The following is a 22,585-nucleotide window of genomic DNA, read 5'->3' on the forward strand; positions in this document are numbered from 1 at the left end:
GTTCCAGGTGAGTGTGTGTGTGTGTTCCAGGTGAGTGTTGTGTGTGTTCCAGGTGAGTGTGTGTGTGTGTTCCAGGTGAGTGTTGTGTGTTCCAGGTGAGAGTGTGTGTGTGTTCCAGGTGACTGTTGTGTGTTCCAGGTGAGTGTGTGTGTGTGTTCCAGGTGAGTGTGTGTGTTCCAGGTGAGTGTTGTGTGTTCCAGGTGAGTGTGTGTGTGTGTTCCAGGTGTGTGTGTGTGTTCCAGGTGAGTGTGTGTGTTCCAGGTGAGTGTGTGTGTGTGTTCCAGGTGAGTGTTGTGTGTTCCAGGTGTGCTCCCTCCCCCAGCTGTGTGTGTGTGTCCCCGGCCTCGGCGGGTCCCGGCGCTGTTCCCCAGAACCGATCCCAGTTGGAGGCGGTGGCGGGGCCGGGCTGGATCGCAGCCCTGAGCAGAAGGTCCCTGAGAACGGTGCGGCCGAAGCCCCCTCGGGGACCCTCCCGGACCCTCCGGAACCCCCCGGGACCTTCCAAGCCCCTCCGCCCGCCGGGGCTCTGAGCTGCTGCTGCTGCCCCGGGAGCCGCCGGCAGGGGGCGCGGGCGGCGGGGAGCCTGCAGCGGCCATGGGGCATCGCGCGGGCTCGGGACTACAACCCCCATGAGGCACCGCGCGGGACGCAGCCAATGGGAGCTGGAGGACGACGCGGGGCCAATTAGAGAGCGGGGCGGGGCCTCGCGGGCAATTTAAAGGCGGCGCAGCGGCGGGAACCTGCCTGAGGCTGAGGGAGCGGGGCCGGGGCCGGGGCCGGGGCCGGGGCCGGGGCCGGGGCCGGGGCCGGGGCCGGGGCCGGGGCCGGGGCCGGGGCCGAACGAAGTGGGTGCAGCGCCCTGTGTGAGGGACTTTGGGACCCCAAAGGAGGTGCAGGTACAGTGAGGAGGCCGTGGCTTAACAGGGCGTCAGGTCTTGAGGGGCTGAGCGGGCCCAAAGGGGACGGTGTTAGCACTATGGCATAAATAGTTCCAGGAGCGGTTTCGCTGCGGATCGCCCTGGCTCCCCGTCCCGAGGAGGCTCCGTGAGCACCAGCAGCACTCCCGAGGGAGCAGCTCCTTCACGGGGTTTGTGCCCGGCCCGACACCACGGGCAGCCTGGCAGCTGCACAGGAGAGAGATCCTGCCATGGAAGTGCCTCAGAAAGGAACCACCGCCCACTAAACAGTGTCCAGCACACGATACAGCCTAGAATTGTAAACAGTTTCCCACTGCGTTCTTTAAAGGGCTCTGGGCTCGCTCTGTCGCTGCCGAGCCTGGCTCAGATCCTGCTCCCCCAGACCCGCAGCAGGTGCAGGCACAGCCCTGCCCCAGCCTCCATCCACTGCAGTAACTGCACAAAATGCTGCACAATGGAGAGACCCAAACCCAATCTTAGAACCTATGTGGAATCTGCTCAGGAAATTTTAACACTCTCCCTTTGTTTCCTCCCTGCTGCAAGGATCCCAGGTGAACTCATCCAGTATCAGCAGCTGGGTGTTTGGAGAAGGAAGGTGGGCTGGGGTCACATGTGGGTCAGCAATTGTTCAGGAAATTTCTGGCAATCCATCCCAAAGCCCCTCTGGCAGTCACATTCCTGCCCCTCCAGGCTGGGACTGAAGCCCCTTCACAGCAGCTCCAGAGATTCCTCACCAGGAATTCCTCCCGTGATTTTAATGGGGAATTCCTGCTAATATACTCAAAGGGAAAAGTTTCAAGGGATTTAACACAATGCCCTGACACACAACATTATTGCAGGCACCAAACAGAACAAACCAAACAACAGAGTTGCCATAGGCCAAAAAGGATTATCAATATAAAATCACAAAAAAGGGTTGATTGTTCCCTATCTATTGACATACTGTGTCATTCACCTGGTGCTGGCAGTTGGATGTTTGGAGAAGGAAGGTGTCCTGACGTCCCAGCTGGGTTAGAAACTGTTCAGGAAAGTTCCCTGTCATCCCTCCTGGAGCTGCCCTGGCAGCTGCAGTCCCACCCCAGACTGGCACTGGTAGGGCCAAGGCCATCAGCAGTGCCTTGAGGGGCCCTGTTGGCTCCCCCCACCCCATCCCACAGTTGTTCCTGGCTTCCTCTCCAGCTCAGCCCCAGGGCTCCCAGAGTGCAGTCCCAGGCTCTGGTTCCTTTAAGGAATTTTATCGTGGTGGAGCAGCTCAGTAACAGCTTGAGATGGAACTTCTGGGAAGGGACCTCAACAGAGGATCTCCCAGGCTTCCACCACCTCCCAGTCTGTGCACCTGAGAGTGGGGCCCTCCTGCTGAGCCATCATCTCCTGCTGTGTCCAAGGTCCAGTTACCTGCCCGGTGCTGCAGGACCCCCAGGCCCTTTGGGTCAGTGCCAGGTCCTGGCCCCTTGCTGGGGGCTCTGGCCATTTTCCTCACAGAGCTCATACTGCAGCTCCCAGGGCAGCTTCCCCCCAAGCTCTGTGCACTAAATGTGGTCCTCAACATGAGTGACCCTCATTTCACACCCCAAACTGCAACAGAGCAACATCCCCAGACCCCCTAATCCACAGCTGCACCCACAGGCTGGAGCTACCTTCATCACCTTTAGAAATCCAGCACACCATGCCTGGTCCCACAGGACATCCTCGTCCCTGCAATGGAGGGACACGGCTGTGAGGGCTGGGCTGCTGGCTGGGTGAGGAACTGGCTGGGCTGTGGGCTCCCACGTCCTGGGGGGGGCCGGTCACCAGGGGTGTCCCTGGGGGCACCAGGGCTCTGCAATCCCTTCCTCACTGACACACACAGCAGCTCGAGCCCACCCTCAGCATGTTCACAAAGGTGACACAAAACTGCAGGGCAGGTGACATCCAGGGGGACCTGGACAAGCTGGAGAAGTGGGACCAAGAGAACACGATGAAGTTCAATAAAACCACGGGCAAGGGGCTGCAGCTGTGCAGGGACAGTCCCAGGCACCAGCACAGAGTGGGAGAAGAGCTCAGAGCTGCCCTGCAGGGAAGAACTTGGGGGTTCCAGTGGAGGAAAAGCTGTACCTGATCCAACAGCGAGCACTGGCAGCACCAAACGCCAAACGCATCCTGAACTGCAGCAAAAGAGTGGCCAGAGGTGGGTGGAAGAGGAGAAGCTGCCCCTCCCCTCTGGGGAGCTGGGACGGGATCACCTTTTAGGGTCCCGTCCAAGCCAAACCCGTCAGTGACCGTGTGGTTCCACGATAATGAATCCTCGGGGGCTCCGTTGTTGCCAGCACAGTTCCATGGCCTCCAGCGACACGAGTGACAACGTTCCGGGGCTGCCGGGCACCGGCGGGTCCCGAGCGCGGGTGACAACGGCCCGGGCGTCCCGCGGCCGCCGCTCCCGGCTCCGCTCAGCCGCGCTCTGCTCGCTGCGGAGCCAGGCGATCGCGAAGCCCCTTCCCTGTCCGTCCCTGCACGGAGCCGGCACCGCCACCCCACGCGTGGGTACTGCCGTCCCCATGGGTCCGTTCTGCTGTGCCGGGCTGCGGTGGGATGGGGACACGGGGAGGGAAGGGAGGGCTGCGGGAGGGGGCTCTGGGCGGACCAAAGGAGTGAGAGGGTCCTGAGAGAGGCTGAGTGGGCTGGAAGGGGGATGTTGGGACCCTTGGGGAGGCTGTGGGAGGGGACTGTGTCTCAAAGGGATTTAGGGTCTTTGGGGAGGCTGTGCGGGTCCAGGGGAGCAGTAGGAGCGTGGAGGGGTTTGTAGGGCCGTTGGGATCCAAGGAGACACCGAGGGGGGCCGGGGTTTTGGGTGAGGCTGTGGGAGCCTGAATTGGGGTTCAGGCTCATGGGGGACTCCGAAGGGGCACTGAGCGCCAATGGCACGGGGGGGTGGGTGCAGACCCCGGGGAATGGGGGCGGCTCTGAGACCTCGCCCAGCCTGGGCATCTCCCTCCCCCACTGCACCCTCCAGCCGAACCTATTCCCCCCCAGACCGCATCAGTACCCAGATCCCCGGATCGGGAGCCGTGGCCCCCAGCAGCCCCATGCCGCAGCCCCAGGAGCCCGTTGGGGGGCAGAGCCCCCTGCCCCAGGAGAGCTCCATGACCGTGGTGCTGCGTGTGAGGCCCCCCAGCCACCGGGAGGGAGCTGCACCCCGAGTCCTGCACGTCCTGAACCAGCACGAGGTGCTGCTCAGCCTGGAGGAGCCCGGCGGAGCCGCCCCGCCCGCCCGCAGCCCCGCCCGCCGCCGCAGGAACCTCAAATTTGTGCTCGACCACGTTTTTACCGAGGGGGCCACGCAGGAGGAGGTGTTCCAGCACACCACGCTCCCTCTGCTGGACGCCCTCCTCGCTGGCTACAACTGCTCCGGTAAGCCCTGGCACAAAGCTCTGATCCTTGCAGGAGCCCCTGCCCCATCCGCTCCCAGGCTGGGTGGGCTCAGCAGAGCCCTGAATTTAATTCGGAAGCCCCCACGCATCTTTGAGAATGGGATGACACAACAGCAACCCAAAATCCCACAGCCTGAAGCTTGTCGGTTCCAGCAGTGCTTGGCACTCTGGGAGTCGGGGTGGAGAGGATGGGTACGGGCATTGGGGTAGAGGTGAGGATGGGCAGGAGCTGTCCAGGCATTTTCAGCGACAAGGATCACTTGCTCTTGTCTGTCTTGGGCCAGGAAGGATGAGAAGAAATGTGGTGGATGCATGGGGAAAGAGCCTTGGCTCTTTGCCATTCCCTCCCAGGCTGAATGGCTCCGTGGAACGGGGTCTGACAGCTCCAGGACAGCTCCCACAGCCCCTGGCTGCTGCTGCAGCCCCCGAGCCAGCCGGCAGCTGTTGGGTGTCACGGGCACAACCCTGGGGGAGCCCAGCACTCTCCAGGCTCACCTGAACCAGGTGCTCGGACCAGGGGATGCTGTTCCAGCTCTGGTGGTTCTGAGAGCCACTGAAGGGCTGCCCCTGTCTCCAAGCTCCAGCACTGAGTGCTGCCCTCGGGAGGAAGGCTGGGGCCCCAGATCGTGTGGGGGCTTCAAAGGAGGTGCTGGAAGATGGGGGTAAAAGAGGGGAAGCAGAAATGCCTCATGGGGAGAGGGTTAGAGGTGACCTGAGCATGGGAGCAGCCCTCATCTGGAGACTCGTTCTGTCCCTGCTGCATTAGAGAGGCTGAAACCGGGGGGAATGTTTCCCTTTGGAGCAGTGGGGAAAGTTACGAGTTTTACTTCCTATGTGGGAAGTTCCTCTGCTCTGCTCTGCCCTGCTCTGCTCTGCTCTCCAGCCAGGACCCAGCCTCCTGCTGCACCAGGTGAGCAGTGATAGATCATTTCACCACCCACCCCTTCTCCTTCCAGTGTTTGCCTACGGTGCTTCAGGAGTCGGGAAAACCCACACCATGGTGGGCTCCAAGAGCAGCCCTGGCATCGTGCACCTGGCCACGGTGGAGCTGTACAAGAGGCTCGAGGCCATGAAGGACAAGAGCTGGGAGGTCCTTGTCTCCTACCAACAGGTTTGCTGTCACCCAGCGTGTTCCCCCCTGTCTCAGTGTCCCCAGGGAAGATTTGGGGTTGATCCAGAGCCTGTAGTGCCACACTCAGAGTACACACAGTGTCCCCTGCTGTGCCTGACTGGAAGCAGGGTCACCCACCCGGTGGAGTGAGCTGGTGCTGCTGGTTTCTGCCAGCTGGAGCAGGGGGCTCTCCCTTGCCGTGCTCACAGAGAAGTGAGAACTTCCTGGCTGGAAGGGCTGGAGAGGAGCAGGGTTGAGGGAACTTCCCAGCAAAGCTCTGGGAGCTGTCCCTGCTTTCTAAGCCCCATCAGCTGCTCCGGGTGGAATGAGGTCCCAGACATGGGGTCAGGGGGAACCCCCAGTTTTGCCAGACCCTGCAGGGGTATCCAGCTCTTCTCCCAGCTCCATCCCAGAGAATCAAACCTCAGCCTAACCTCGAATTCCTGCTCCAGGTGTACAAAGAGTGTGTCTACGACATGCTGGAGCCCGGGAGCCCACTGAACGTCTGGGAGCAGCCCGGGAAAGGAGCTGTGGCACATGGTCTCTCCTTCCACAAGGTAGGAGTGGAAGAAAGGGCACAAGAAAGGCACAAGGGCTGGGACTGACTCATCTGCAGCGGTGCTGAGAGCGGCTGGCAGTCCTGGGGACAGGGGGTGTGGAGGTGGCAGTGCCTCCTGGCTCCTGGCTGGCAGCAGACGTGGCCTCCAGCTGCCACGGGCCCGCAGAGCTGCCGGGTGCCTGGGCCCCACTGCCCGGGGCTGCTCGGCCTCGGCGCGTCCGGCTGCCGTGTCCAGGTGCTGATCCGGCCCCTGCGCCTTCTCCCCCAGCCCACGTCAGCAGAGCAGCTCCTGGACATGTTGGCCAAGGGCAGTAAAAACCGGGCACAGCGTCACACCAAGGCCAACGCCACCTCCTCCCGCTCCCACGCCATCTTCCAGGTGAGGGCTGCTGCCTCTGGGATCGCTCCCATTGCTGCTGGAAACGGGAAACTGCCAGCAACAACATCCCAGGGCTGTCCCCCTCAGCACTGAGCTGGCAATTTTGCTCCCCAGGGGCTCTGTCCATGTGCTCTCTGCTTCCTCGGTGCAAAGCTGCCACTGGATTTCCATGCCAGCCAGGCCCCTGCCCGAATTCGCAGGGCTGTCACGGCTGCCTGGGCAGACGGAGCCTCTGGCTGTCACTTCAGCCTGAGCCTGCTGCCTCGCCCCTTGCTGCTTGCAGGGGAGCAGCCCAGGTGTCTGGATGCTTTTCTCGTCCCTCTGAAGACCTGACCAGCCTTATCCCTCTCTATCATCGAGTATGGGAGATGCTGATTGTTCCCACAGCTGTCCTTTCCTGCCAGATCCCTCCTCTGGCTCTGCTCCTTGTGTCATCACCAGGTGTTTGGCTTGTCTTCCCAATGTGCCAGGTTCCTCTCCTCCTCCTTCCTCATCTCCCCACAGGATTCACTGGCTCTTCCCCTGAAAACACAGAGTTCTGTCTCCCAGAGCACCTGTGAGGAGCCGCAGCCTCGGCCCTTTCTGTCCTTGCAGATCCAGGTGAAGCAGTGGGACACCGGTGGTGGCCTGGCCGGGGACTCGCTCGTGGCCAAGCTGAGCTTCATCGACCTGGCGGGCTCGGGGCGAGCGTGGGACACACCGAGCCGGGGACAGGGGCTGCGGGAGGCCACCAGCATCAGCCGCTCGCTGCTGGCCCTCAAAAGCGTTGTCCGCGCTCTGACCGGAGCCAAGGTGAGGCCGCTCCCGGCCGGGCTCTGGCTCTCCGGGACGGGTCCGGGAGGGTGTCCCCAGGGCTGAGCGCAGCCTCTGTGTCTCGGGACAGGGCAGACAGAACCACGTTCCGTTCCGGGACAGCAAACTGACTCGCCTGCTGAAGGACTCTCTGGGCAGCAGCTGCCGCTGCACCGTGATCGCAGCCGTGAGCCCCGCGGCGCCCGCCGGCCCCGACACCTGCAACACGCTCCGCTTCGCCAGCCGGGCCAGGCACATCCTGCTGCCGGTGAGCACCGGGAGAGCCCTGCCGGGGCTGGGGCGGGAGCGTGCCCGCCGGGGTGCACTGCTGCCTCCCGTACCCCGTGGGAATCTCCCGGCCCGGGGGTGCCGCTGCGGGCAGGAGCTGCCGATGGAGCTTCAGCAGCGTGAGCCTGCTCTGCTGCTCAGCCCAGACCCGCAGGGCTTTTGCCCACGGCAGCAGGTCTCTGAGCACGGATCGTGTCCCCTGCAGCCAGCCGGGGGCCCTGGAGCCTGGAGGAGGCCGAGGAACGGCCCTGCTCCACCCCCAGAGATGGGTCCGTGCTGCCCCATTGTGTTTTAACCACCTCCTCGTCCCACTCCCTGCAGCTGCAGTGCTCCGGGATGTCTCTCTGCAGCTCCAGAACAGACTCCCTGCTCGATCTGCAGTCCCAGGCCAGTACACCAAGTCCCCTGCTGCAGGAGCTGTCTGGGCACCAGGAACAGAAGTGAGTGTCCTCGTGTCCTCCTCATGTCCTGCTGCCTCTTCTCGGTCTGGGCAGACTGGGTTGTCCATGGTCCGGATGGATGTGGGACCAGGGCTGTGCTTGGAGATGCTGGCCTGTCCCGGGTCCCTTGTCACCCACAGCTGCACACACACCTGGCAGCTCAGGCTCTCCAGGAAGGGATTTACAGCTTGGGAATGTCCCAGCTTCCAAGTTTGACTCTCTTACCCCAAAACTCTACTCACAGCCTCTGCCCTGATGAAATGAGTGTGAAGACAAACGAAGTGGAGGTCCTGGCCCTGGAGGAGTCCATAGGGTCGGTGGAGGCCTTAGGGCTGGAGGAAGCTTCTCCTCCCTGTAGCCCCACAGAGCCCAGCGAGGCTGCCCCAGCCCCGGGAATGCAGCTGAGCTGTGCCGGTGAGGATTTGGGGTGGGGACAGTGGGGCTTGGCCCCTCTTCTGTGTCTGGATGGGTGCTGGAGCTGGGACACAGCTCCCGGCCGCGGTGGGCACGGGGCAGAGGAACGGGGGTGTCCCCAGGTGCCACCAAGCGGGTCGTGCAGAGCGATCCGAGCTCGGCAGCACCTCAAGCAGGAGCCGGGAGTAGCTCTGGGCTCCGGGGGAGCTCAGCTCGTGTGTGCGAGACAGCTCCCACGAGAGGGATCTCCGTGCCCCAGGAGCCCAGAGCAGCAGATCTGAGCCGCGCTTCTCCCGTCTCCGTCACTCCTCCCTGGTCCTTCAGCCGGGATGGAGCCTCAGCCGGCAGCCGGCTCTGAGCTCTTTCTCCTCTTCCTCCTCTTCCTCCTCTTCCTCCTCTTCCTCCTCTTCCTCCTCTTCCTCCTCTTCCTCCTCTTCCTCCTCTTCCTCCTCTTCCTCCGTGCCACGGCGCGATCCTGGGAGCGGGGCGGGTTCTGCAGACCCCGTTTGCGGGGGACAGCGCAGGCATTGCCCGGGGCACCGCCCGTGGGACCAGCCCGGCGCCTGTGCCGGCTCTTTTCCTCGGAGCTGGATGCGCTTTGATGGAGCAGGGCTGCTGCGGGGCTGGGCGGGCAGGTCTGCACTGAGCTGGGGGGCACAGGGCTGCTCCAGGGCTTGGGGTGCTCCCGAGCTGCAGACAGGGAGGTGACTCTGTTTCTTCTCTGCTCTTTTAGCCGAGGCCCCTGTCACCATGCCAGATCCCGCTGTGCCCAGCCCCGACCCGGAATGCTTCCAGGAGCTCTCTCCGTGCTCCAGTTCCAGGTCGATGTCTCCCGGGCCGGTTAAGAGGATGCTCGAGTCGAGCAGAGATTCCCAATCAGAAAATTCCCGCAGTTCCTCCCGAACACGGAGGAAGCGCCAGCAGAGTCCTGGGAAGGCAGCAGGGACTCCCCAGGCAGCGCAGAGCCCTCCTGTGTCCCCGGGGCCGCGTTGTGTCAGCCTCCAGCCGTCCCCGCCGGGCACCCCAAGCCCTGGCACCCCGGCAGCAGCGGCTGCACGGAGCCCCAGCTCCCTCCCCGGCCCGGCTCCAGAGCTGCTTCCCCCAGGCGCTGAGCAGGAGCAGCCAGAGCTCCGGGCAGCCCTCCCGCATCCACCCCCCAGCACCTCTCCCAGCGTTCAAACTCCAAACGCCTCCAGTTCCTCTCGCCCCCGTTCCTCCTGCAGCCCCGCGAGCATCCGCTCCTGCCCCGCAATGCCCTCCTGCCCCCCCGTGCCCTCCTGCCCCTCGGTGTCCTCCTGCCCCTCATTGCCCTCCTGCCCCCCCGTGCCCTCCTGCCCCTCGGTGTCCTCCTGCCCCTCATTGCCCTCCTGCCCCCCCGTGCCCTCCTGGCCACGGTTCTGGAGGCAGCTGCGTGCCCCTGTTCCTGTCCCCTCTGCTGGCTCAGTCCTGTTTGTGTGTTTGCAGGTTATGGGTGGGTTTAGAGAATAAGTTATTGTGTTTTTAATAAATTGTTCCACTCCAAATCCAAGGGCAAACATGTGGCTGTTCTCTCCTGCCTCGTCGTGTGGAGAGCCCAGAGAAGGCTCTTGCTCTGGGCCTGGGCTCCATCCCCTTTCTCCATCATCCCAGGGCCTGTGGGTGCCTCTGCACCCTGTGCTGTGGGAGGCCTGGCCCCTCTGCTGAGTGTCCCAGAGTGCAGGTGAGGGGTGTGGGGGACACACGGCCATGGCCATCCATGCCAACATCCCAGTCAGGTGAGCTGTCCCACTGTGTCTCTGTCATTGCAGTGGGATCACGGCCCTGCCACTGCACATTCACATTTCGAGTTCTTGTTTGCTCCCCATGCTGTGACTGTTTGTGTGCAGGTACTTCAGAGAGGGGATCAAGGAACTGTGTGGGGTGTGGGAGGTTTCCCCACGGCGCTGATGGGGTTTGCCCTGTGAGCCGAGGAACATCAGGCTCCACTGGCTGGCCTGCTCTCCTCCCAGGAGGAAGCAATGGCACAAGCATTGCCACTTTGGAACCCACTCCCCAAGCCTTTCCATTTAAAGCCCCTCTGGTCAGATTGGCCAGCCCACGGTTGAAGGTTCTCTTGCCCTCTCTAACAGGCGCCAGTCATGAAAGCACAGCCCAAAGAGCCAAAACCTTCTCAATGGCACCAGCCATGAAAATGTTGATCTGCATTAGAGATCCTCTCTAAGTTCCCATCCAACTCAAACCACGATGAGATGTTGAGGGTTCCACTGGTCCCAGCGCAGCTCCATTGTTGCCAGGCACGTGGGTGACAATGCTCCAGAGCTGCTGGGGACAGGCAAGTTCCAGAGGGGGTGACAGGCTGGCCTGTTTCAGGGCAGGATGCTCCCAGGAGATGCCTGGCTGGGCTGTGTGAGTTCTGCTGGGCCAGAGAGCACCTGGAGCGATGGGGAGGAGGCTGCTGGGAGCCACCATACTCCTGTCCCTGGTGGATGTTCTCCAGGCCTTTGCCATCGAGAAGAAAGGGGATGTGTTCAAGAAGATGGCATGTCCCGCCTTCCTGATATTCGAGAACGTCGCGTACTTGGCGGACATGACCTTTGAGCTGCCCTGCAAGTGCAAGCCTGAGGAGGTCTCATCTGTCGTCTGGTACTTCCAGAAGAACCTGCACAGCCACGAAACCACGGTGCTGACAGACTTCAACGGCACCGTGATTGTGGACTCGAGCCACATCCGCGTGGGCAGCGACCTCCTGAAACGCTTCAGCATCCGCATGTTCAGCCTGCTCGTGTTCCGAGCCCAGGTGAGGGACTCGGGCCATTACCTGTGTGGCACCAAGGACGGGCTCTTCTTCTATGGCTACGACGTGGACGTGCAGCCCACCAGGAAGATCACGGTGACTTTTCTGGATAAGGACCAGCACGTCCAAGAGGATTACACAGGGAAGGAATTCACCCTCTTCACCACCTTCTGGGACTGGACGAGCTGTGACCGCTGCGGGGTGCGGGGTGAGCAGCGGCGGCTCGGGCTCTGTTACGTGCAGAGTGCCCAGCTGAAGCCCCGGTACCGCACAGCGCTGCCCAACGTCACCTCCTGCGGCTCCAGGGCTGTGCCCGCACACTTCCAGCGCCTCCTCCACCTCCGCAGCCCCGAGGTGGCCATCCGGAGCTGCCTGGCCCCTTGCCCAGAGAAGGAAGTCCCCGAGGAGGGCGTGCAGTCCATCTCCAACATCATTTACAAGGTGGGGGAGAAGCCCCACCTGCCCCGTGTCCCCATCCAGTACCACAGCCAGCCCCCCAAAAGTGACCTGGTCATCACGTGCCCGGGAGCGCGGCCCGAGCACGCCGTGGCCTGGGACAAGGGCTCCGTCCGGCTCTACCGCTCCCACTACCTGGTGGGGGTCAGGAAGCACATGAGGCTCTTCATCGACCACGGGAACCACCTGCACCTCCAGCGACTGCACAGGAGGGACAAAGGCACCTACTTCTGCTGGAGGGAGGGCGAGCTGGTGGCCGGCTTCCAGCTCAGTGTCCCCTTCCAGCCCCGGCGCCAGCGGAGCCCCTCTGACCCCGAGTCAATCTTTGTCATGAGGGCTGTGGGCATCAGCTTTGCCATCATCACCGGCATCTTCTTCCTCATCCACATCATCCACACGTGTCTCTGCAGATGTCAGGTGTTCAGGAAACCTGCCAAGTAACAGCAGCTCCCCCGCTGGACACTCGGATACCCTGGATCACCCTCACGTAGGAAATTTCCAATGTGAGGAACGTTTTCGTATATTTTGGTTTCAACATATTTTTCAATGTTTTGTTTCGACTTTTTGAAGGCAAAAGAAATTTTTTCCAAATTAATCTGGCAATTTTCTTCAGAACTCTCTCTGCTTTTGAGGTGTTTTTAACTCACCCAACTCAGCACAGAATTAGGAGTCAATATTTATTCCTGACAGAGCTATCTTACACATCCCCCGAAGGTGGTGGCACCTCTGCAGGGTTTCAGCAGGGAGCAGGATGTGCCCTCCAGGCTCATCTCCTTTGTTTGAGGATGTGACTTGAGGAATTCAGCCTTCTCAAGAGAAATCCTGCCTGTCCTGTGGGTCCCAGCCACGCTCTGGCACTTGAGCTGTGTCGATGATGGTGAGAGAAACACCTGGTGATGACATGAGAATCAAAGTCAGGGAGGGAGGCAGATTGCTGGAAAACAATCTGCATCTCCCACACCCAGGGATGGAGCAGGGTACAGCTGGTTGGGTCCTTGAAGGGCAACAAATGAACAAATGAAGCCCCAGAATGAGCCGGGATGGGCTCACACACAGAGGCAGCTCCAGACCTGACTCTCCCTGGGGACTTTGCCACCAAACTCAGCCCCCAGACAGAGCCTGACAGTCCCCAGGGAGGCACCAGCCAGGGCTGTGGGTGCCAAGCCCAGGGCTGGTGCAGGCCAGGGGGAACACTGCTCTGTGCCTTCCCCTCTGAATCCCTAAAAATCTCCAGGTAGAACCCAACGTGCTTCCCCCAGTGCCCTGCAATCCCTTCACCCCCTCCAGGAGCAACTCCTGCAGGGACAGAGGTGCTGGAAGCTGAGGACTGCTCCTGTATCCTCACCAGCCCGTGGTTTGCTTGTTGGGAGGCAGAGCTGGCAGCGGGAAGGGCAGATTTCCAGCACAGCTCAGGGATTTGTGCAGGCAGGAATCCAGGATCCACCAACGAGCCCAGCTGGGAGCTGGCTGGAAAAGCATCCAGACACCTGGGCTGCTCCCCTGCAAGCAGCAAGGGGCGAGGCAGCAGGCTCAGGCTGAAGTGACAGCCAGAGGCTCCGTCTGCCCAGGCAGCCGTGACAGCCCTGCGAATTCGGGCAGGGGCCTGGCTGGCATGGAAATCCAGTGGCAGCTTTGCACCGAGGAAGCAGAGAGCACATGGACAGAGCCCCTGGGGAGCAAAATTGCCAGCTCAGTGCTGAGGGGGACAGCCCTGGGATGTTGTTGCTGGCAGTTTCCCGTTTCCAGCAGCAATGGGAGCGATCCCAGAGGCAGCAGCCCTCACCTGGAAGATGGCGTGGGAGCGGGAGGAGGTGGCGTTGGCCTTGGTGTGACGCTGTGCCCGGTTTTTACTGCCCTTGGCCAACATGTCCAGGAGCTGCTCTGCTGACGTGGGCTGGGGGAGAAGGCGCAGGGGCCGGATCAGCACCTGGACACGGCAGCCGGACGCGCCGAGGCCGAGCAGCCCCGGGCAGTGGGGCCCAGGCACCCGGCAGCTCTGCGGGCCCGTGGCAGCTGGAGGCCACGTCTGCTGCCAGCCAGGAGCCAGGAGGCACTGCCACCTCCACACCCCCTGTCCCCAGGACTGCCAGCCGCTCTCAGCACCGCTGCAGGCACACAACAGTTCCAGGCTGTGTTTTGGGGTTGCTGTTGTGTCTCCCCATTCCCACAGCTGCTGGGGTGGGGTCACGGAGCTGCTGGAGGACGCGGCTCCAGTTCCAATGGTCTTTATTCACTCCTTGAGGTGGGGTTTTGGATCAGCTGGGGGGTGCAGTGGGGGACAGAGACACCCAGGCTGGGAGAGGCCTCAGAGACTCCCCTGGGCTCTGCTTCCCACTCCCTCCCTGTGCCAGTGCCCCCCTTCAGGCTCCCACAGCCTCCACTACAACACGACTTCACCTAAAACCACAGCTTCCCCAATTATTCTGTAGCTCTTTTTGGCTCCCAAAGCCCCTCTCACAGCTCCTCTTTGGGCTCCCACAAGGCTTCCCCTGCAGGGAGCCGGGGTTCAGGAGCAGCTCCCAGCTGAGCTGGCCTGGAAAAGGCACCAGTTCTGGGGTTGGGCTTCCCCCCATCTCCATCATCCCTGTCCTGTGGGTGCCTCTGCACCCTCTTCTAGGCATGGGGAGGGTCTGGGCACCCTGTCCCAGATGCAGGTGAGGGGTGGAGGAGTCACCCGCCCTCCTGGGACCTGAGCTCTGTATAGTGATGGGCAAAAGGTTTTGTTCTGCATTTCCCTCGTGCTCCAGCTCCATCACTGCCACCCTGGGACAGAGACCCCCAAGCACCAAACTCAGGAACCCGTGCTCCCATCACCCCTGTGATCCCCTTCCCTGCCGTGCCAGGGCACATCTGGCACTGGAACATCCTGAGCTCCTCTCAGCCCCCCCCGGTGGTGACCAGGCGTGACAGGAGCGGGGCTGGCACCGGGACAGCTCCGGGTGTGCTCCTGTCCCACCGGGCCGGGGTCACCGGCTCCTCCCGGCTCCTTCCCTGCTCCTTCCCTGCCCGCCAGCAGCCGATCTCACCTTTGTCTCCTGGAGCCTGGAAGCTTCCAATTAAAACTCCCAGTTCGTTTGTCTCATTAAGGGGGGCCGGGGAAGGGGAGGAGGAGGAGGAGGAGGAGGAGGAGGAGGGGGAGCCCAGCTCTGCCTCCCGCCGCTGCCGGCAGTGGCCGCTCCCCGTGCTTTGATGCCTCTGCGTGGGAGCCGGGACAGAATCAATCCCGGGGGAGCAGGGGGTGCCTCCACGGGACCCCAAAGCTCCCCAGCCCCCGCTCTGCCCCCACTGCAGCCGCTGGGCGCCCCAGGGAGGGAGGGAGGGAGGGAGGGAGGTTCCTGTCACCAGAGCTGTCACACAGCACGTGTCCCCAGGGGTGCCGCTGTTGTCTGGGGACACAAGAGCCACTGGGGGCTGTGTAGGGGCCCCAAGGCTGGAATTCCTGCGGGCACAACCCCTGGTGACAGCAGCACAGAACAGCCGGGGAAACACGGGGCTGGCTGGAGGCAGGGAGCCTCTGGGGATTAAAGAGGGAGGTGGGAGCTGTCCCAGTCCCACCAGTCTCACCAGTATGATCCCTGGCGGCTCTGGGTCTCTCCAGACGGCACCCGCAGGGACACAGCCGCTGCCACAGCCCTCCCCACTGGCCTCTGTTGGTGGCCCAGTGATGGTGGCGGTGGCCCAGGGGGATGTCCCCGTCCCACGGCAGGCAGGAGCCTTTCCCGGCCATCGGCTGCCATCTGCTGCCAGCGGCGGGGCCAGTCCCCATCCCTGCTCCCATCCCTGTCCCCGTCCCTGCAGCAGAGTCCCAGGGACCCCCCTGTCCCCCAGCTTCATCCCGGCTGCCTCTCGGGGCACCCACGCCGGTGCCACCACGTGTCGCTCATGTCCCCACGTCCCCAGAACACCCCATCCCCTCCCCGGGCCGTGCCCAAGAGCCATCCATGCCCCAGTTTGTGGCCATTGTGCTGTGGCTGGGAGGGACGGGGCTGGCGGTGGCCCCGTGGCCGGCTCTGATCCAGCCCCCCGCGTTTCCCGGCAGGGCCGTGCCCTGGCACCAAGGTCCCTCCCGGCTGTGCCTCGGCTCTGGCTCCGCACAAAGCCCCTTTCAGCCGCTGTGGAAAGCCCCTGGCAGCCAGTCCTGGCCCCACCGCCCCCTGCCATGTGCCACCAGGGGCAAAAGGCTCCCCAAAGTCAGTGTGTGTGGGGTCAGTGACATGGCCATGCACACCCAGCTGGGTGGGATAAACGCCTACCTGGATTTGGGACGGGGACCGGGCTCCAGGGCCACCACCCAGTGCTTCCACAGACCCATTGGGATGGGAAGGACTTAGGAGGCTCCAGCCACCAACCTAACAGCCGGTCTTCATGAGCAGCACCCCCAGTGCCCCATGGCATCACCCCCAGCCCATGGGGTGCCCGTGGCCACCGCTCTGTCCCCACCCTGGCCCCTTCCCCAGTCCCTGCAGTGCCCGGTGGAGGAGCCAGCGGTGGGCAGGGGCTGTGCCGCGGTGCCCGGGCTGGGTGCCAGGGCACAGCCACCCCGCCGGGCGCCACAGCCTGGCATCCTGCCGGCCCTCTGGCTCCCGGCCGGGGCAGTGCCGGGCAGCCGGCACGATGGGGTTCCCGGCCTCCATAAAAACCCCCGGCCGGACACATCGCGCCCACCCGTCCGGCATGGAGAGACAGCGCCTGTCCTCCTACGGCCGCCGCTCCGGCCCCTCCGTGCCCGTGTACCGGGTGCTCCCCGCCAGCCCCCCGGGCCGGCTCCGGGTGCCCCACAGCACCCAGCTGGGTCCCCGCCTGGGCTCGGGCAAGGTGGACTTCTCGCTGGCCACGGCGCTCAACTCGGAGTTCAGGGAGACGCGCACCAACGAGAAGGTGGAGATGATGGAGCTCAACGATCGCTTCGCCAGCTACATCGAGAAGGTGCGGCTGCTGGAGCAGCAGAACAAGGTGCTGGTGGTGGAGCTGAAGCAGGCGCGGGACCAGGAGCCCTCGCGCACGGCCGACATCTACCAGGCCGAGCTGCGGGAGCTGCGGCGCCGCGTGGAGCACTTGGCCACCGCCAAGGCCCGGCTGGAGATGGAGAGGGACAACCTGGCCGAGGACCTCGGCAGCCTCCAGCAGAAGTAAGGCACTGTCCAGCTTGGGGTGGCCCACTTGGGATGGGTGTCAGGGTGACTATCAGGACCAGGGTGGCCACTGGAACCGAAGGGGAAGCAGGGACCAGGATGGACACCAGGATGGTGATCAGGATCTTTCTGGTGATGGGAACCGCGGTGATGTCAAGGACCAGGGTGATCCCTGGGATGAGAATGGAGTCCAGGGTGTCCCCAGGGGTCAGAGTGGCCCCTGAGACATGAGCAGGGTAGCCTTGGGGACCAGGGACTGGTGTGTACCAGGATCATGGTGGGATATGGGTGACCCCTGGGAACAGTGTGGGATGGTGTGGGGGTGTGTGGGGTGGGCAAGGTTTGGGGTTTGGAGGGTGCTGGTGCTGTGGGGCTGTGTCAGCTCAGGGGGATCTGTCTGCGGGCTGAGAGTGACCAGCCACGGTGCCAGACGTGTAACTGTGCCTCTGCTCTGGCACAGGCTGCAGGACGAGGTGACCCTGAGGCTGGAGGCCGAGAGCAACCTGGCTGCCTACAGGCAGGTGAGGGCAGGGGCCAGATCCCAGCCTGTGCTCCCTTTGGAATGGGCAGGGATGGGGTGGGGGTGGACAGGGAGGTAGCAGGGATGGGCAGGAGCAGGAACTGAGGGACTGGTATGTGTTACAATGAGCAGGTAGGGAGCAGGGATGGAGCAGGGATGAATGGGAAGGGCAGGGATAGAGCAGGGATGAATGGGAAGGGCAGGGATGGAGCAGGGATGAATGGGAAGGGCAGGGATAGAGCAGGGATGAATGGGAAGGGCAGGGATGGACAGATACGGAGCATGGATGGGCAGGAATGGCAGGAGCAGGCAGTGAGGGACTGGGAAATGCTATGATGGGCAGAGAAAGGCAGTGCTGGGTGGGAGTGGGAGGGAATGGACATGACCAGGCAGCTGAGGAGAGAGGAGAGCTGGGTGGCCAGCTGGGACAGTTCCTCCTGTGCCCCCATGGTGACAGGACGTGGACAATGCTGCCTTGGCTCGCCTGGACCTGGAGCGGCGCGTGGGGACCCTGCAGGACGAGATCGCCTTCCTCCACAAGGTCCACGAGGAGGTAACCCCGCTCTGGGGCTGGGGATCCCGGGGCTCAGGGGGCTGCCCTGACCCCCCTGTCCCCACAGGAGCTGCGGGAGCTGCAGGAGCAGCTGGCCCGGCAGCGGGTGCACGTGGAGGTGGACGTGAGCAAGCCGGACCTGACGGCCGCCCTGCGCGACATCCGCAGCCAGTACGAGGCCATGGCCGCCAGCAATGTCCAGGAGACCGAGGAGTGGTACAAGTCCAAGGTGCAGTGGGAGCTGGTTGCCCCAGAGACGGATGGCCTGGCTGTCCCCTCCTGGGGCTGGGGTTGATCACCCAGGGTGGGTGGTTCTCGGTGGTGTGTGGGGTTCAGGATCTCTGCTGTCCCCACTTGTGCCAGGGATGTCTCTCCTTGCCACATGTCCCTGCTGTGGAGCAGAGCATGGTTGTGTTCCCACACCAGAACCCATCCCTGCCCTGTGGTCCCACCCCATGGCGCTCATCCCCTGTCCCAGTTTGCAGATCTGACGGACGCGGCCGCCCGACACGCCGAGGCCTTGAGGGTGGCCAAGCAGGAGGCCAACGAGTACCGGCGCCAGCTCCAGGCCCTCACCTGCGACCTGGAGGCTCTGCGGGGCTCGGTAGGTGACAGCTGTGGGGTGCAAGGCCAGGGACACGGGCTCAGGGAGCTGCCAGCATCAGGGGGTTCCCTGGCAGGACCACCACCCAATGCCAGGGGAATGGCTGGTGCCGAGGGTGGGAGATGGACGGGCACTGGGGAGAGCCCCCAGCTCTCAGGAGAAGGTGGCCATGGAGGGTGTCACGGCCCCCCGTGGCCCCCCAGAACGAGTCCCTGGAGAGGCAGCTGCGGGAGCTGGAGGAGCGCTATGCCCTGGAGACGGCTGGCTACCAGGACACAGTGGTGCGGCTGGAGGAGGACATCCACAGCCTCAAGCAGGAGATGGCCCAGCACCTGCAGGACTACCAGGACTTGCTCAACGTCAAGCTGGCCCTCGACATTGAGATCGCCACGTACCGCAAGCTGCTGGAGGGCGAGGAGAGCAGGTGACAGTTCCACCTGCACCTCCCACCCCAGCCATGCTCCTAACCAAGCCCAAGTCCTCCTGGTCCCTCTGGGTTGGCTGGGTTGGGGACCATCCTCCAGCCCTGCTGCCACAGCCCCAGGCAGGAGCTGGGGGGCAGCAGGACCTCGTGCTGTTCCCAATGCTCCTGTTGCCCCTGCAGGATCACCATCCCTGTGCAGAGCTTCTCCAGCCTGCAGATCCGAGGTGAGGCTGCGCCCCACGCGTGGGAGGGGGGTGCGGGATGGTGGCACAGAGGTGGCTTCTGGGGGCTCTGTGGCAGGAGAAGCCACCTTGGCCATCCCTGCTCCATTTACAGGGACCATTTTCTCTGAATCTCAGGGAACCTGGACACCTGGGAGCCCCCAGGGTGGGGGGAGGAGGGTGCCATGGCCATGTCCCCAAGGCTGAACATGTCCCCAGGGCTGATGATGATGATCACATCATCATGTCCTCAATGACAACCACACCCCGAAGGCCAGCTGTGTCCCAAAGGACAACCCTGTCCCCAAGCTCAATCACAGCCCAAAGCCACCCATGGTTGACGAAATCTCCAAGGCCAGAAATGTCCCCAGCTGTCCCTGCAGCCCAAGTGTGTCCACAGGACTCATGAGATCCCACAGCCTCCCACACCCCCGAGGCCAACCCTGTCCCTGAGGCTGGTTGTGTCTCCAGGGCTGCTGTCTCTCATGGTTCAGGGGTCTTCAGCCCAAATAGTTTTGTTTGGGCTTCTCTTGAGTGTGGCTGGAATGGCCATGCCCTGGGCAGGATGTCACTGCCTTGTCCTGCCCGTGTTCCCCAGAGACCAGCCTGGACACCAAATCTGTGTCAGAAGCCCATGTGAAGAGGAGCATCGTGGTCAAAACTGTGGAGACCCGAGATGGAGAGGTGGGAAATTCTCATTTGTGTCACCCACGCTCCATCCCCACCTCCCCACAGGGTGTCCCCAGGGGACTTGCACATGGGGCCACCATTCCTGAGCCCCACGAGCAGCCCAGGCAGGGAGGCAGTGATCCCTGAGAGTATGGCATGATCTGGCTCTGGGTCCTGGTGGAGCTGAGGCTGGCAGCTCACAGAGAAAACTGTCCCTGTCCTTGTCCCCAAGCTCGTTCAGAGCCCGGGCAGGCTCAGCCGGTGGCAGAACCCGACCCCGAGCTGCCGGTCCCTCTGCCTCCACCCGCAGGTGCTGAAGGAGTCCAAGCAGGAGCACAAGGAGGTGCCGTAGCCGCAGCAGCCGCTCCGTCCGTCCCTCCCGGTGGGCAGGGCAGGGCAGGGGGCTCGGGGCACGGGAGGGGTCGGTGCCTGCTCGGAGGGGGCATCTCCCTCCCGTGCACCCCTCGGGATGCTGCCACATTCCCACAGCACGGGGCACTGGGGTTTGGGGGCTCTTCCTGCCTCATCCTGGGTCTCCAGGGAGAGTCTGTCCTCTTTCAATCTCCCAACACGATGGTGGCAAGAGCAATGTCCCTGCATCCATCTGGGACACCTCCCTGGATCTGCCCGGTGCACCTGGACCCTGAGCACCCTGGGATGGGGGGATGAGGGTGCGAGGTACCGGCTGGAGAGGGACATTTCCCTGTCACCAAGCACTGGGTGAACTCAGCTGGGAGGCAGGGGCAGGAGGAAGGGGAGGATGGAGAGGCAGGGAAGGATGGAAGAGGATGATGGAAAGGAAGGGGAAGCGTGGAGAAGCAGTTTGCTCTTGGGATGGTGTCAGGGAGTGACAAAACTGGCATCAGGAGGGGTTCCTGAGGGTGCTGGGGTGTCTGGGGTGGGTTGTGGAGCTACACAGTGGCCTCAAAGGCTTTTTCTGGCACAGAGCCATGGGGCTGGGTGACTGTCACCAAGGCATCCCCAACACCGGCAGGAAAAACCAGATGTGAGGAGCTCATGGTGAGGGGTGACCCACAGCCCTGTGGTGGGGGAATCTCATGCAGGTGAAAATGGAGAGGAGAGGGGTGCAGAGGAGGAGAAGGAAGCTGTCAGAGCACCTGTGAGGGTCTCACAGCACAAGGTGCCACCTGCAACTAAGGAGTGACAGAGGAGTCTCGTCACTTGGGGGGTCACACTGGGAGCCAGGGGCTCTGGGGACTGGGGCTGCCCCAGCCACAGTCCCTGCCCCACACAGAGCCTGAGTCACCCCCTCCATGGGCATCCAGGATGGGATTGGAAGAAACCCCTTGTCCCTGGGCTGCACGGGGCCCTGTGCCCCATTTGTCCTCCCCCAGGGTCGTTGCCCAGCCTGGTGCTCGCCCACAGCCCTGTCCCCACCTTCACTGCAGCCCCTGACCATGAGCAGGACCTGCCTGATGCCACCTGACATAGGAGCAATGAGCCAGCAGCACTTCCCGTGCCCTGTCATCCTTGGGGATGAGCAGACAGCTGCCCTTGGGTGCTGTCCCCTCGGTCACCTTGGTCAGGTGCTGAGCAGCTTTGCTCTGACTCCAGAAACGCAACACCCAGCCCCATAACTGCTGTTCCCAGGGCAGGAGGTGTTCTGGGTGGTCCCAGGGTGGGAATGCAGGGGGATGGTGCAGGGCTGGGACACCGTGAGCAGCTTCCCTTGCTACCGAATTAATGCACTAACGCTGCCGCAGCTCGGGATGAGAATAAAGCTAATGAGCACACTTGGCTTCCGTGGTTGTGCCTGCATCCACCTCTCTGCAGCCAGCGCCGTGGGATTTGGGATTATCTGGGGTGGTGGGGACCTCTGGGAATCCAAACCAATCCTGATCTTGCAGGGGGCTGTGCTCAGGGCTGAGCCCCAGGGCACTCCAGGGGCCAACACCCACAAGGGACTGAACAGAGGGGAGGGGGGTGCGGGGATAACGCCCACGGCAGTGGGGTGGGAGAGATCCCCTTCCCAGGATGGGAATCAGGGATCTGCTGGGGGTTCTTCACCCTCAAACCCAGCTCCTTGCCCACACAGTCCCAGGCTGCAGCTCCTGGGAAGCTCCCAGGACTTGCTGCAGCTGTTGGGGCTGAGGGTGGACTGGAGATGCTGCACATCACTGACACGGTTCAGGGGCCAGAGCACCACTGAGACCCTCAGTGCCCTCCTGGACAAAGGGATTTTTGCTGAAATCCTCAAGCCACATCCTCAGAAAAAGGAGATGGCCTGGAGGGCACATCCTGCTCCATGTTGAGGATTCAGTGTCCACCAAAACCCTGCAGAGATGTCACAACCCTTGGGGGATGTTTGAGATGACTTTGTCAGGCACAAACATTGACTCCCAGCTCCTTGGGAACTGTAATCGGGCAAGTTAAAAACACCCTGAAATCAGCCATTTCTGAAGAAAATCATCAGATCAGTTTGAAAAATACTTCTCCTTCAAGTATTAAAGTTAAAAAAAAATCAAAACAACCCCACCAAAATAAGAAGTAAAAAAAGAAAAGGTATGGGTTTGCTCCAGCTGAGGAGCTCAAAAGGAACAGTGAAGGGTTTGGGACACACAGTTCTCAGCACAGAAAACAAGGCAAACAAGGGTGACAAAAGCAAGTATTAGTTGGATTTAAATAGTTTGGTGGATGTTTTTAGCAGCCTCTTAGAAAAACCGCTGTAATAAATCACTCTTGCGGATCAAGAACTCTCCAGAGTTTGGCCAGAATGTCTTGTACCAGCTCCAAGTTTTCTTTTGAGAAGGACTTTAGTGAGCTTTAACTCCCACTGCCAACAAGTGGCAGAGCCAGGAACAAATCCTGTCAGTGTGAAATCCCACCTGCAGCAAACCCTGGCACTGTCAAATTGTGCCTGTCCCTACTGAGCTGTGCCAAAACAGGGAGTTTCCCACATCAGTCC

The 22,585-nt window shown here is 62.4% G+C and overlaps 3 protein-coding genes across 7 annotated transcripts; all 3 read left to right on the forward strand.

Moving 5' to 3' along the window:
- The first annotated feature begins 1,676 nt into the window (after nt 1–1,676).
- Nucleotides 1,677–9,830, forward strand: KIF18B (kinesin family member 18B). Of its 5 annotated transcripts, none has more exons than XM_086864774.1 (11): nt 1,677–3,084; nt 3,224–3,433; nt 3,927–4,304; nt 5,281–5,435; nt 5,888–5,992; nt 6,263–6,373; nt 6,968–7,165; nt 7,257–7,433; nt 7,775–7,893; nt 8,138–8,307; nt 9,041–9,830. In XM_086864774.1, exons 3-11 carry the CDS (start codon nt 3,980–3,982, stop codon nt 9,793–9,795), a joined length of 2,115 nt encoding a protein of 704 aa, XP_086720900.1. In that variant the 5' UTR covers nt 1,677–3,084; nt 3,224–3,433; nt 3,927–3,979; the 3' UTR covers nt 9,796–9,830. The 5 variants fall into 5 exon arrangements, with proteins under 5 accessions (XP_086720900.1, XP_086720896.1, XP_086720901.1 ...); XM_086864772.1 differs by having other exon boundaries at nt 2,942–3,084; nt 3,224–3,455; XM_086864770.1 differs by having other exon boundaries at nt 1,906–3,455.
- A 762-nt stretch (nt 9,831–10,592) lies between these two features.
- FAM187A (family with sequence similarity 187 member A) lies at nt 10,593–12,131 on the forward strand. Its single transcript, XM_023942603.2, has one exon. The coding sequence runs from the start codon at nt 10,727–10,729 to the stop codon at nt 11,975–11,977; it is 1,251 nt and encodes a 416-aa protein (XP_023798371.2). The 5' UTR covers nt 10,593–10,726; the 3' UTR covers nt 11,978–12,131.
- Nucleotides 12,132–13,085: 954 nt separating this feature from the next.
- GFAP (glial fibrillary acidic protein) lies at nt 13,086–21,417 on the forward strand. The gene is made up of 9 exons (XM_086864779.1): nt 13,086–16,665; nt 17,129–17,189; nt 17,646–17,741; nt 17,809–17,970; nt 18,220–18,345; nt 18,549–18,769; nt 18,950–18,993; nt 19,589–19,674; nt 19,970–21,417. Exons 1-9 carry the CDS (start codon nt 15,902–15,904, stop codon nt 20,009–20,011), a joined length of 1,602 nt encoding a protein of 533 aa, XP_086720905.1. The 5' UTR covers nt 13,086–15,901; the 3' UTR covers nt 20,012–21,417.
- Nucleotides 21,418–22,585: the final 1,168 nt, after the last annotated feature.

The sequence above is a fragment of the Cyanistes caeruleus genome, chromosome 27 (assembly GCF_971803275.1).
Source record: "Cyanistes caeruleus chromosome 27, bCyaCae1.hap1.1, whole genome shotgun sequence".
In the NCBI taxonomy this organism is placed as follows: Eukaryota; Metazoa; Chordata; class Aves; order Passeriformes; family Paridae; genus Cyanistes; species Cyanistes caeruleus.